General features: G+C 42.5%; 1 protein-coding gene across 9 annotated transcripts in view; it reads left to right on the plus strand.

Annotated features, from left to right (window-relative positions):
• NEK10 (NIMA related kinase 10) overlaps nt 1–15,213 on the plus strand; it is a 317,096-nt gene that overhangs the window by 162,958 nt on the left and 138,925 nt on the right. For all 9 annotated transcript variants that reach the window (XR_008684291.2, XM_055414802.2, XM_055414796.2 and 6 more), the window contains 2 exons: nt 4,975–5,104; nt 5,654–5,724. Coding sequence is in view for 8 of the 9 variants with exons in the window: in XM_055414802.2 (XP_055270777.2) it covers nt 4,975–5,104; nt 5,654–5,724 (201 nt within the window). In the remaining variant the exon portion in view is untranslated. The remainder of the gene's footprint in view (nt 1–4,974; nt 5,105–5,653; nt 5,725–15,213) is intronic.

Here is a 15,213-nt window from a genome sequence, read left to right on the forward strand (position 1 = left end):
GCTACTGTGAGGTCATCAGTTATAGACCTTTTTTATCTGATGGAACAAGGATCTATATGCGCATAGTAACCTGTGCATGTTCACATAACTGTAAATATTTCTATGTGTAACCATCTGTATCAATACTAAGCTAAACATTAGTGTATAGTGTTGTCTCCAACTCTGATCTGTCACTCTCTTGAACAGTACCTGACTCCTTCCCTTGTTTGTTACTTTTCTTCTATTCCAATAGTGAGAAATCTTGCTTTTGCCATCTGCCACTCATTGACTTAATTGTTCAGTTCTTGTATACATGTATAGCAATTTTGGAACTGTTCATCTTTCAGTTCAGTTCAGTCGCTCAGTCGTGTCTGACTCTTTGCGACCCCATGAACCACAGCACGCCAGGCCCCCCTGTCCATCACCAACTCCCGGAGTTCACCCAAACTCATATCCATCGAGTCGGTGATGCCATCCAGCCATCTCATTCTCTGTCGTCCCCGTCTCCTCCCGTCCCCAATCCTTCCCAGCATCAGACTCTTTTCCAGTGAGTCAACTCGTCGCATGAGGTGGCCAAAGTATTGCAGTTTCAGCTTCAGCATCAGTCCTTCCAATGAACACCCAGGATCGATCTCCCCTAGAATGGACTGGTTGGATCTCCTTGCAGTCCAAGGGACTCTCAAGAGTCTTCTCCAGCACCACAGTTCAAAAGCATCAATTCTTCGATGATCAGCTTTCTAGCCCTATGCAAAACAACTTCATTAACTAGAATATAGTCCTCACGTTTTGCCTGTCATTTACCGCCTCTGAAATACCAAATGCATCACAGACTTGCATTCATCCTTGTGTCATCCATGCTCATTTTCATGTGTCATTCTCATTTTAGTATATGTGCTGACAAAATGAGTACAATAATCAAACTATTAACAAAGATAACAAAGTGACCACTGTAGGAAAGAAGACTACACTATCTACACTCTGAACCTTTTAACATGTTATCTCATTCCATTTACTTTGTGAATATATTGATACTTTGTTGAATTTAAAGGAAAGCAGTCCCTCTTCCCAACTTATATAAATCATATTATTGAATAGTTTGTGAAGTTGCAAAATGTTTGTATTTTTAAATATTTTAAAAACACCTGGGTTCAATACTTTCTTTGTTTACCTCAATAATGAGTAAATAGAATCTTTGGCAATTAGCAACTTAATTGCTCACATAAGTGAGGGACTACTAATTGAATTTAAAAATCAAAACAGTTGCCTTTTTAAAAGGTTATATCAAGCATCCTTCCTGTCTCATCTTTCCTCCACCTTGTTTTCACTCTTAGCTTGTGAATTCACACCTTTTAAAAACAGTATTTAGATAAACTTTAGTCCAGCCCCCTCTCAAAGGCTGCTGATTATGAACTATGTTGACTTATTTATCTAAATATTGCAATAAATAAAGATTGTCCTTGCCATCTACCTAACTATACTATACCTAGCTTCACTTGAATATTCTCCAGCTTTCCTGAGGTATTATTGACAATTGAAAATTACATATATTTGAGGTTTGCGATATGATGTTTTGATACTTGTGCACATTGTGAAATGATTATACAGCCAAGCTAATTAATTGCTTCACATTATTATTATTTTTTGTGTGTGCTGAAAATACTTGTGATGTACTCTCAGCAAATTTCAAGTATGTGTGCATGTGTGCTAAGTTGCTTTAGTCGTGTCTGACTCTGTGCGAACCTATGAACTGTAGCCCACCAGGCTCCTCTGTCTATGGGATTTCCCAGGCAAGAACACTGGAGTGGGTTGCCATTTCCTTCTCCAGGGGATCTTCCCAACCCAGGGATCAAACCTGTGTCTCCTGCATTTGCAGGTGGATTCTTTACTGCTGAGCCAACAGGAAAGCATGCATTACTAGGGCTGCCATAAAAAATAACACAGTCTGGGTGGCTTAAACAACAGAAATTTATTTGAAGTCTAGAGTCCAAGATGAAGGCATTGGCAGGTTTGGTTTCTTCTGAGACCCTGCCTTGGTTTGCAGGTGCTGCCCAATCCCCTTGCTGCCTCTTCCCACAGGTGTCCCTCTGCACAGGCACACTCCTGCTGTCTCCTCCTCTGCTAACAGCAGTCATACAGGGTCAGAACCACCCACCCGTGCCCCCCCACTACCCCTGTCAAATGGCAGCTCTGCATCAGCTCACACAAGCCTTTTCTTTATACATGATTACACCCTGAGGTACCAGGGATTGGGACTCAACACATAAATTTGTGGGGGAAGCAGGGAGACACAGTTCAGACCATAGCAGAACATTTTGTAGTTTTCAGAAATCAGACTCTATCTTTGCCTTGATCTTCACTGTAGTTATGAAACCCTTTTAGCTTACAGAATATTCAAGTTGGACCCCAGGAGCACAGTGACACTTGGCAACTGAGTGGCCTTTTATTGACTTTTCTTGTTCTCTTCCAGAGAAGTGATTCTCTATTTTTTTCAGGGGATGGTGGACAGCTTTCACAATTAACTATTCTGTCAGTTGACTTTGACTACCAGCCTCAAAACTTAGTGGATTGATATAATAACCTTTTCCCCTCTTCTTGTGGCATGCACTGTATACTGTATGGGGTCACAAACAGTCAGACACAACTTGGCAACTGAGCAACAGCAACATACTGCATGCTGGCAGCCTGGGCTGGTTTCAGCTCGGATTGTTGATGCGTGTTGTCTGGGCTAACCTGTGCATTGTGGTGACCTGGCTTTCAAGGGCTCCGCTGATGGATGTGGCGGTGGAATGGGGACGGAACGTAACTGGGCCATGTGATGCTCTTCATCCAGCCTGGCGAACCCGGGCTCAGTCTCTTGCTTGTGGTCATGAGGTTCTTCAAGAGCAGGAAGAGAGTGAGCCACAAAGACTAAGTGCTTTTATGTTCTCTCCTTGCATCACTTTTCCTGGTGTCTTCTTGGCCAAAGCAAGTTATATGGTCAAGCTCAGATTCAAAGGGTACAACATGGACTGCATCTTTTGTTGGGAGGAGTGGCACAGCCATGTTGCAAAGGGGCATCAGTGCCTCTGGCGGCGAGAGAAGTCTGTGGGCTCTGGTGAGATGAAGGAGGAGGTGTAATGATGAGAAAAATGAACTAAGCAACTTCTGTCCTTATAAGTGCTCTCCTCCACACTGAGTAATTATCTTTTAAGGAAAAATGAAGGCCGTCTTCCGGGGAAGTACAGACGCTGGCTATTTGGAATAGAAGTGCCCAGCAACTGGGAATGGGAAGGGGTTTGCGGGGGTGGGTGGAGCACTCAGAGCGCCTGTGTGTCCTGAGACAGATCTTCTGAGTTTTCAACACAGAAAAACATGAGACATTCATCTGTGGGGAACCATGGATATCTTTTTGTTGTTGAAGAACTTTTTCCTATTATGGCATTTTAAAAAATGTGAGCAGTTGATCAACTGACAACGGGGGACATTTTGTACACTTAGGACCAGTAGAGCCCTGGAAATTTCAGCCCAGAATCCCCCTTTGCATTTTTAAACTCAGGCAGTACATATGAAAATAACTGAGAGATCCTGAAATCATACTTCCTCTGTAAGTACATAACCTAAGTCTTAAACCAGGAATCACTCCCCACAATCTCACATGAATAGCAACTCCCTGGTTATTCCAAACAGCCAGTACTTACTGTTCAGATACCAATTTATGAGTTTCTTTATATATTAATCCACTGTCTCACTTAACCATTAATCCCTCCCCTATTAATTTAGAGGATTGAGCACAGTCCTAAGTACATACTATAGAAGTGAATCATCAAACTATTGATTTAGGGTGTGTGGGTGCTGAATGCTTTTAACATTTGTCTATAAATAGGAGGGAGGAAGCTTCTATTAGTTCAAAATATTCAAGAGAACTACACTTCTGTCCACATTTTAAAAAATATCAAACCCTTAAACCCTCACAGTTTAACTCCATTTAAAGGTTGACAGCATCCTTATTTGGGGCTTCCCTGGTGGCTCAACTGGCAAAGAACCTTCCTGCTAATGCAGGAGATGCAAGAGAAAGGGGTTTAATCCTGGGTTAGGAAGATCCCCTGGGGAAGGAAACAGCAACCACCTCCATTATTCTTGCCTGGAAAATTACACGGACAGAGGAGCCCAGTGGGCTACAGTCCATGGGGTTGCAAAAAGTTGAACACAACTGAACATACACGCAGACACAGCATCCTTATTCAGACTAGAAATGCAATTTCAAAAGAGATGAGCGTGGTGGATGTTGTCATTTTCTGTAACATATTTAAATATGGTTTTGCCTTAGACTTTATAAGCTAGCACTGAATAGCAAAGGGATGGTGCTGTGTCAGTTTTGCTCATAGAAAATCACCAAAGAATCTCAGTGGCTTTCCACAACAGGCATTTGCTGTCAGACTCCTAGGTCTGCGGGTGTCCTGGGCTGGGTCTCCTTCAGGCTGCAGGTTTACGTGTGCAGATCTGCTCCATGTGGCCAAATGGGCAGAAGCTACCTGGGATTAGTCCTTTGGACAGGAGCTCCTAGAGAGACAAATAGAAGCACCGAGGCCCTGATCTGGTGCCGTGCCACCTCCACACTCCACTGGCAGGGCGAGACAGAACAACCAGTAGCAAAGCCAGGGGTGGGTAACAAATACTGTCCACTGAGACGAAAGGGTGGGATAGTCAGAATTTCCAGAATAGTGAGAACTGGAGCCAATCATTCCATCTACCAGTGAGAGGTGGTTGTTTCTAAAAGTAAAAGGACATTTAATAGGAGTTGTTTGTGTGATTTATTGATAAATTGCTTGGTTGTGCTTCTTGATACACCTCAGTCTGAGAGAATTCAAAGATATGTTTAAATATGTTTACTTGAAATAGTAATCAAGAGTTTCCTTTCTTTTTCTCCCATCTCCAATTATGGCTTGAAAATCAAACTGTTCTCCTGTGCCAACTTCTCCCATTTCATTGTGCGTTAACATCCTGGTTTTACTTCAGCCCAGAGGTGCTGAAGAGTGAGCCGTATGGGGAAAAGGCAGACGTGTGGGCCGCAGGCTGCATCCTTTATCAGATGGCGACCCTGGAGCCTCCCTTCTACAGCACGAACATGCTCTCCCTGGCCACAAAAGTAAGCAACCTTGGCAGACAAAGGGGTCTCATGTTGCCAAAAACACCATTCCTTTTCTTCTTAAACAGAACCTTTGTGATTTTAGTAAAAACTGCCCATTAAAAGCAATCATTGTTTTATTAGGCGCATGATCCAATTTATTTATTTATTTTCTGCTAAATCTGTATCATGTGCTAGGGCACATTTCCCCCTATAATTTTCTTCAATTTATCATAGAAAAATTTTAAAATTATATATCAAACTGCTTTTGGTCTTTTATTTTTCTTTGTGGTTTGGATTGCCCTCAATCCAATATATTATATTATCCTACACATCATTTATTGTGAATCTGAGGTTAACTTTTACTCAGCTTGAAGAATATAATTCTGTGCTCAAGAACTGTTTAATTAATGCTACTTTAAAAATTCCTGGGAAATTTTTGTTTTGTTTCTGATGAAAATGTGTGCATGAAATTATGAAGCTTGTTACGTAACTCTTGTATCATGGACAAGTATCACCACGCAAAGGCACCTGCTTTACTTCCATTACTCAAGCCTGTTTGTTTTGCAGATAGTGGAGGCGGTATATGAACCAGTGCCAGAAGGCGTCTACTCTGAAAAGGTGATCACTACCATCAGCAGGTAATTAGTCTCACAACTTCATACCTATAGAGATGATCAAGAAATACCTCGTATCTATGAAAATGTACTATTAAGAGGAAGGGTTCCCAAATAATCCAAACCTAGAAAAAATGTTTGGATACCATGTATCCAAGAGGAAATAGTACATTCACTTGGAATAACATGTTACCATTAATCTGATTATTCAGAATGTTTCATATCAACCTATATATCAAGTGTGATCTGCTAAAGAGATATTTCTCCAAAGAATATGAATAAATGGCCAAAGAGCACATGAAAATATGCTCAACACTGCTAATTATTAAAGAAATGCAAGTCAAAACTGCAATGAGATAATCTCACACCAGTCAGAATGGCCATCATCAAAAAGGCTACTACTACTACTACTAAGTCACTTCAGTCGTGTCCGACTCTGTGTGACCCCATAGACGGAAGCCCACCAGGCTCCCCCGTCCCTGGGATTCTCCAGGCAAGAACACTGGAGTGGGTTGCCATTTCCTTCTCCAATGTGTGAAAGTGAAAAGGGAAAGTGAAGTCGCTCAGTTGTGTCTGACCCTTAGCGACCCCACGGACTGCAGCCCACCAGGCTCCTCCATCCATGGGATTTTCTAGGCAAGAGTACTGGAGTGGCTTGCCATCTGTCCTCTATGCTGCTGCTGCTGCTAAGTCACTTCAGTCGTGTCCGACTCTGTGCGACCCCATGGACGGCAGCCCACCAGGCTCCGCCATCCCTGGGATTCTCCAGGCAAGAACACTGGAGTGGGTTGCCATTTCCTTCTCCAACGTGTGAAAGTGAAGTTGCTCAGTCTTGTCCGACTAGTAGCGACCCCATGGACTGTAGCCCACCAGGCTCCTCTGTCCATGGGATTTTCTAGGCAAGAGTACTGGAGTGGCTTGCCATTGCCTTCTCCGTCTGTCCTCTATACAAGGGGTCAAATTTAATCATCAAAATTAGACAAAACTGCAAGCACAGAAACCTGAGGTTTAGCATAGTCAAAAGAATGGGATTTAAAAATAACCTTTGTAAATTAAAGCAGCTAACCAAGTTCTCTTAAGTTAGTCGTAGAAAAACTATTTTAAATAATGGAATCGAATTCTGCCAAAAATTCTCTACAGGGCAGATATATATTCTTACAGATACTTGGCAGTTTTTTTCTAAAATTCACCCCCTGCTACCACCATGAAAAGGACAATTAGCAAAAATCTCTATTTTGTATATATCAATCATCACATGTTCAGATACATCTTATCTCCTGGAAAAGCTTCTTTCAAGCACCAGCCCTTAAGCTTGTCAGCATCTTGTCACAAACAATAAATGCTAGAGAGAGTCTGAAGAAAAGAGAACCCTCCCACACTGTTGGTGGGAATGTAAAGTGGTAACAGCCACTATGAAGGACAGGGTGGATGTTCCTTAAAAACTAAAAATAGAGCTACCACATGATCTGGCAATCCTATTCCTGGACTTATATCTGCAGAAAACCATAATTCAAAAGGATACATGCACCCCAGTGTTCTTTGAAGAACTATTTAAAATAGCCAAGACATAGAAGGAACCTAAATGTCCTTCATTAGATGTATAGATAAAGAAGTTGTGGTACATATATACAATGGAATATTACTCAACCAAAAAATGAATAGAATGATGCCATTTGCAACAATATGGATGACCTAGAGATTGAAAGTGAAAGTCACTCAGTCATGTCCGACTCTATGTGACCCCATGGACTATACAGTCCATGGAGTTCTCCAGGCTACAATACTGGAGTGGGTAGCCTTTTCCTTCTCCAAGGGATCTTCCCAGCCCAGGGATCGAACCCAGGTCCCCCACATTGCAGGCAGATTCTTTACCAGCTGAGCTACCAGGGAAGCCCTTAGATTTTGTTATACTGAGTGAAAATAAGTCAGATAAAGACAAATATCATGTGATACCATTTATATGAGAAATCTTAAAAAATGGTATACATGAACCTATTATATCAAACAGAAATTGAGTCACAGATATAGAAAACAAATGTATGTTACCAATGGGGAAAGGGTAGAGAGATAAATTAGAAATTTGGGGTTGACATATAGATACTACTATAAATAAAATAGACAACTAATAAGCACCTATTGTATAGCACAAGTAATTTTTCAAAGACAGTCACGAAGAAGTGCTCCAGCTCTCCACATAGCAGGAGTTTAAAGAAAGTTATTATCCATGGAGAGGCTCCAAGTTCTGCCTCCACAGGGCTTCTCCCCCAGGACCCTCCCCTCAACTTCCCCCTGCTCCCCTTGCTGCAGCCACAGGGGGCTCCCTGCTACTGTGCTTCCCCTATCCTGGTGCTCACTTCCCTTTGATGCAGGCAGAGAGTAGCACAGGCCCTCACTTCCTCTGGGTCTCTGCTGAAATTGGGTCTCTGCATAATTAGGGTGCCTGCCCTGATGCCCCCACAACCTCTCTGAATTCTCTTGTGCCCTGACCCACGTTACAAAGTTCACAGCATCCACCACCCCTAACACATTATCCATGTGCATACAGATGTGTTATTTTATTGTCTCTTTCTTCCCCACCAGAAGAGAGAGACTTTTTCAGTCTAGTTCATAGCTGTCAAATGCCCAGAGCAAAGCCTAGTACCAAACAGATCCTTAACAGTTTACTGGTTGTATGAATAAATGACATTTATCTGGCTGACTTTTACTTCTGGACCATTTTATGCCCTTAAATTGGTCCAAGATTACTATTCTGTCCCATCAAGCTGAGGCAAACCCTTACTGTAATAATAAAAACCCAAGAGTCACCCCAGGAGACCCAAGGGTCTCCCTGCCCAATTCCCTTAAATCTCAATTCTGTATCTACACTCTTGGCACCACCTCTGACAAAATGTAATAAACACATTATTGTGGCTGTGCGCTTTCCCCTCTGGTGTCTCTATCCAGCCCACTGTTTAGCACTAATAGATTCTCCTCACATGGTTGTCGGATTATATCCTGAATCTTTCCTTGCTCAACACAATGCTACCCAATTGCACTAAGCACTGCAGGCCCAGCCTATACTGAGTTTCACTAACTGTGGACTCTGAGCAGACAATTTGTCTACTTTTTTGGCATCTCCATTTCCTCATCTGGTAAAATGAGGATCGTAATGGTGGTAACCTCATCAGGCTAATGTGATGATTATAACTTATGCAAATCACTTAGTGTAGAGCTTGGCAGATGATAAATCTCAAGCAATGTTGGTAGCTATTATTGTTAGTGTTGTGGGAAATGAGCTTAAATCCATCTCTAAATCATCTGAATTCCACATCATACTAGATCCACCCTATTGCTGATGAGTCCAGACAAATGTATTTAAACTGCTCACCTCCTATTCTCTGCTACTTGTTTTCTTGAAAGTGCATTCAGAATTCAGGAAGTCTCTAGAGAGATCAAGATAAAAGTGCCAAATTTAATCATTTAATTTCTCCTTTTCTTAGGTGTTTATGTGCCCCAAAGAATAAGAGGGGGAAGTACAGGGAAAAACTGCAGAGACTTTACTCTGATTTTGTGGTGCTGGGCAAACAGGCCATAATTTGTTCCTGACAGGCTCCCTGGTTATTGGCATCCACGCCTCATGGAGCTGGAAGGTTAGGTTTAGGGTATCAACATTATTTTGAAAAGGTCAATATCAGTAGCTTCTAGAATCGAGTGGATTCTAATCCTCACTCTTCCATTCCCCTTTACCTCCTCAAGCCCATTGTTCCTCATCTGTGATGTATGGGTAGCAACCGTGGCTACTCAAGGGCTTACTGTGAAGCCTAAGTAAGATAATGTTTTTAAATAAGATAAAACTTCTTAGCATAGTTCTCAGCATGTAGCAAGCCCTTAATTAAACTAGGTATGGTTATTAGTAATATTATTACTTATAGAATGACGTATATAAAAATTATGATAAATTTGATGAAGCGTGGTAAAAGAGGCAATGACAAACTACAAAAGAACTTGGTCTGGTCAAGGGATTTGGAAAAGTTTTTCTATGAAAAAATGACACGTAACCTAAGGCCTGAGCTCAACTAATTCTCAAATAGTAAACATAACAGAGAAAGCGTATCATAGATCCACATCTCTGAAAGCTGTCCTGAGCAAGAGAGCTTGCTAATTTGAAGAACTGAAAGAAGCTGGGGATGCAGCATGTCAAGTAAGACAGGGAATAGCTAGCAAAAGAGCTTGGGAGATTGACAGGCCCCACAGGCCACATTGAGAGTTTTGAACTTTTATCCCCAGTATTGAGGAGAGGACTGAAGAGTTACTAACAGGCTGAGACATAGTGAAAATCTCTGCAGTTAAGATTGTCTTGACCAATGTGCAGGGAGTACACTTGAAGGAATGAGCGTGGGAAGGAGAGGCAGGTCCAGTTGTCCACTGGGAAATGGTGACTGCCTTGACTGGACTGGTGGTATTGCTGGAGAGAGAAGTGGATTGTTCCCACTGTTGCCTGGAATTTAAGTCAACAAGCTTTTAAGTACAGACATAAAAGGATTGGAAAATGCTTTGGTTAACTGGATGACTAAATGACATTGAGAATACGAAAACAATTGGATTTAGTATGTGGAACCTCAGCAAATGGAGCCAAGACCACAGAGTGGAAGTTTGGAGAGGGAGGGAGCAAGGTGAGCTCACCAATAGGAATGAAATGTGTGTCAGAATTAGAGACAGCACTGTAGAGCAAGGCTTCCCTGGTGGCTCAGTTGGTGAAGAACCTGCCTGCGGTGCAGGAGACCCTGGTTCTATACCTGGGTCGGGAAGATCCCCTGGAGAAGGTCATGGCAACCCACTCCATTATTCTTGCCTGGAGAATCCCCATGGACAGAGGAGTTTGGTGGGCTACAGTCCATGAAGTCGCACAGAGTTGGACACCATTCAGTGACTAAGCACACAGCACACAGTAGAGCAGGCTGCTGATGGGGATGAGTTTACCGTCACCAGGATGTTTAAGATGATGAATGATCACTATTTAGGGCACTCCAGGTGACATGTTTTGATCATACTTTTAATTCAGAATACTAAGATGCCATAATAAGTAGGAACAGACAATTTAATTTTAAAGCTGACTACAGATTTTAGTGCTGCACTCAATATGCCAGTGAATTTGGAAAACTCAACAGTGGCCAGAGGACTGGAAAAAGTTAGTTTTCATTCCAATCCCAAAGAAAGGCAATGCCAAAGAATGTTCAAAACTACCACACAATTTCACTCATCTCACACGCTAGTAAAGTACTGCTCAAAATTTTCCAAATCAGGCTTCAACAGTACGTGAACCATGAACTTCCAGATGTTCAAGCTGGATTTAGAAAAGGCAGAGGAACCAGAGATCAAATTGCCAGCATCCACTGGATCATGGAAAAAGCAAGAGAGTTCTAGAAAAACATCTATTTCTTCTTTATTGACTATGCCAAAGCCCTTGACTGTGTGGATCACAATAAACTGTGGAAAATTCTGAAAGAGATGGGAATACCAGACCACCTGACCTGCCTCTTGAGAAACCTATATGCAGGTCAGGAAGCAACAGTCAGAACTGTACATGGAACAACAGACTGGTTCTAAATAGGGAAAGGAGTACATCAAGGCTGTATATTGGCACCCTGCTTATTAACTTCTATGCAGAGTACATCATGAGAAATACTTGGCTGGATGATGCACAAACTGGGATTAAGATTTCCGGGAGACATATCAATAATCTCAGATATGCAGATGACACCACCCTTATGGCAGAAAGTGAAGAAGAACTAAAGACCCTCTTGATGAAATGAAAGAGGAGAGTGAAAAAGTTGCTTAAATCTCAACTTTCAGAAAACAAAGATCGTGGCATCTGGTTCCATCGCTTCATGGCAAATAGATGGGGAAACAGTGGAAATAGTGGCTGACTTTATTTTTCTGGGCTCCAAAATCACTGCAAATGGTGACTGCAACCATGAAATGAAAAGACGCTTGCTCCTTGGAAGAAAAGGTTTGATCAACCTAGACAGCATATTAAAAAGCAGATACATTTCTTAACCGACAAAGGTCCGTCTAGTCAAGGTTATGGTTTTTCCAGTGGTCATGTATGGATGTGAGAATTGGACTGTAAAGAAAGCTGCATGCTGAAGAATTGATGTATTTGAATTGTGGTGTTGGAGAGGACCTTTGAGAGTCCTTGGAGTACAAGGAGATCCAACCAGTCCATCCTAAAGGAAATCAGTCCTGAATATTCATTGGAAGGACTGATGCTAAAGCTGAAACTCCAATACTTTGGCTACCTGATGTGAAGAACTGACTCATTGGAAAAGACCCTGATGCTGGGAAGGATTGAAGGTGGGAGGAGAAGGGGACAACAGAGGATGAGATGGTTGGATGTTATCACAGACTCAGTGGAGATGAGTTTGGGTAAACTCTGGAAGTTGGTGATGGGCAGGGAGGCCTGGCCTGCTGCAGTCCATGGGGTCTCAAAGAGTCGGACATGACTGAGTGACTGAACTGACAGATTTTAAGATTGCAGTGTGCAGCCTATAACAGATGTAGTTTCCATTTATAGTTATTCAAAACTCAGTGTCTGAGTCACATTGCAAAGTTTTATTTTTAGAAAATTTGACATAAAACCAAAATCAGTTTGAGTTGCTTGTAATTGCATATTTTATTTGCTTTGGATTTTTAGTCTCTAAATATTAAGTTTCAAAAGAACTAGAGAACAAATTCAGTTTCCTGTTTTCTTATTTTCTTTCCTTAGCAGGCTTTTAAAATAGGAGAATAACTTAGTAACCCTGAAGAGTCTGAGGCAAAAAATATATTTTACTGCTCTGCCCAGTACCAGTATTACTATTTTTACTTTCCAGTACACTGTTAAGAAAATGCCATCTGTTTATTTTGTTTAAAGGAAGAGCATTTCCTTTTATGCACACGATATTTCAGTTGTCTAAGTTTTCTCTGTCTGTGCTTGGTTTCATAAGCTGTCTGGCACTTTGTTTCAGAAGAAGTCATAATGACTAAAGAAGTCAGTGCTTTCAACTAGTTCTAAGGACAAATGGCTCTTTACATTTTCCACCCTGCTTTCTTTGTTTCTTGAAACATGAAATGATTAGAATTGAACACTGTAGCCTTCTTATTTTTTCCATCTGGTCAGTCAGAGCAGAGTGGACACATAGTGGGTAGCATGAGTGGACATCCCAGATTTTTTACTAGAACTTGACTTTATGCTTATTTGATTAGAAAATTGTTAAAGCATTTGGTTGCTCATAAGAATCTCCCTGAAATATCCAAGCAGAGATGCATTTCAAACCGATGAGTCTAAACTGAAACTTCTGGTAGGAGATATTCCTGGGATTCCAAAAGCCTGTACCCAAATATTTTAGGTTATGTACAGGTAAATTATGAGACCACCTGTTCATTCATTTGTTCATTCATTCATTTGCTGAATACTTACCAGGACCCAGATTCCATTTTACATACAGGGGAGATCCCAGTGAAGGAGACACAGGTCCCTCCTCTCAGCATGTTTCCAGTCTCCAATGGTGATGTAGACCATTACAGTATAAATTATAGTGGTTTTGAGTACTTAAATATAGACAGTGAAATGAGGACTTGTGAAAGGGGGACAGTGAGTCTATCTGAGCGAGGGTGAGCCAAGAAGTCTTCCTGTTAGAGACCTCGAAAAGAGTGGTAATAACCATAGTGCAAGCTCACTTTCTTAGAACTTGAAAACAAATAGCCTAAAGTTTGAAATGATTAAGTAGTGATGTGTTTATTATACTCATGGTTAATAAAATCAAGAAAAGAGAGATCTAGGTGGAAAATTAGGAGGATGCTGGGCTCCCCTCCCCTCATTTTAACTTCCAAACTACAGCTTTCACTAAAATCAACCCGGGGACAAATAGGGCACATCTTCTTCAACCAACGCTGTAAAGAAAGATCCACATGGAGTCTAGTGGGAAGGGAGAAGAATGTGGTCAGGACCTCCACCCCTAGCAGGGACACGGAGAAAAGGGGACATCACAGGTTCAGGGATCCTCCCCGGGGAATGAGGGATTGGAGCCCCACATTGGGCACCCCAGCCCTGAGATCTGACACCACTGGAAGACAAGCCTCTTGCAAGTTTGAAACACAGGGTGTGTGTGTGTGTGTGTGTGCGCGCCATGCTCAGTCATGTCCAACTCTTTTCAATCCCATGGACTGCAGTCTGCCAGGCTCTTTTATTCATGGAATTTTCTAGGCAAGAATATTGGAGTAGGTTGCCACTTCCTACTCTAGGGATCTTCCCGACCTGGGGACTCAACCCATGTCTCTTATATCTCCTGCATTGGCAAGCAGGTTCTTTACCACTGTGCCACCTGGGAAGCCTTGAAACCCTGTGGGACTTACCTGAGAGATGTAGAACCTGGGCCTCTGCTGTTGAAGAGCATACAGCTTTGCCTGCTTCCAGTCACAGTGTGGAGGCAGAGGTTGAAGATGCCAGGGGCGCTGGCCAGCCTGCCAAGATATGACATGAGCCCCTGTCCAGCGCTCACCAGGCTCCTACTCCAGCCCTTTTTGTCCCATGCTGCTCCCCATGAAGGCAGTTCTGCTCAGCAGTTCTGCCACTGACCGTGGGAGTGTGCACACTTGGAGGGAGCAGGGCTGGCTTGGGCTCCAGCCTGCTGCTGGGCCAGGATACCAGCTGCCATTGCCAGAGTGTGTGTCCCTGCATACACTCAGGAGGGAGCGAACTCAGCTCAGGAGTGTGGTACCAAACTCTTCAGCCACGACTCAGCCTCTAGCCAAGCAAGCACACCAGGGAGAAAGCAAAATCAGCACAAAGTGCAGCCTCAAGCTCGCAGCCCTGACACTACACCTCAAACCAGGGTGGAGGCTGCCACCACATGGAGGAGAAACCCAGCTTCCTCAGGGCCCCTGCACCAGCCCTTGTGCCCTGACCCCATCCTCGACAGTGTGGTGATGGCACTGAGCAGAGAAGAAGTCCCAGTTTGCACCTGGCTCTGGCTCTAGCCCTCCAACTCCATGCCCTCCCCTCCTACCCATGTGGCAGCTGCCAGTCCCCAGGGGAGAAGACACGGTCTTCTTCTGTGCTGATGTCAGATCCAGCTCTCCCACCAAAGCCACTGGGCACACGCAGACATTGCAGGGAAGCTCCCATACAAGGACACACTTTCAAGAACAGAACAGGTAACTGTTTCACCCAGTTTTATAGACTGAAATTTAAACGAAATGAGAAGGAAGAGGAATATGCTTCAAAAAAAATAATAAGGAAAAACCCTGAAAAGAAAATCTTAGTGAAACAGAGGTAAGTAATTTACTTGATAAACAGTTCAAAGCATTTGTAATGGGAATGACAACTGAGCTTAAAAGAATAGATGAACACTGTGAAAAATCTTAACAAAGTACTAGAAAATATTTTTAAAAAAACAAAACTGAGGAATGCAATATAGAAAGTCTCTTACATACAAATGAGTTTTGTTCCGAGAGCATTTTAACAAGTCAAATTTGTTCAACGAAGTTAGCCTA

The sequence above is a fragment of the Moschus berezovskii genome, chromosome 24 (assembly GCF_049115385.1).
Source record: "Moschus berezovskii isolate FMDL1 chromosome 24, NW_MosBer_1.0, whole genome shotgun sequence".
In the NCBI taxonomy this organism is placed as follows: Eukaryota; Metazoa; Chordata; class Mammalia; order Artiodactyla; family Moschidae; genus Moschus; species Moschus berezovskii.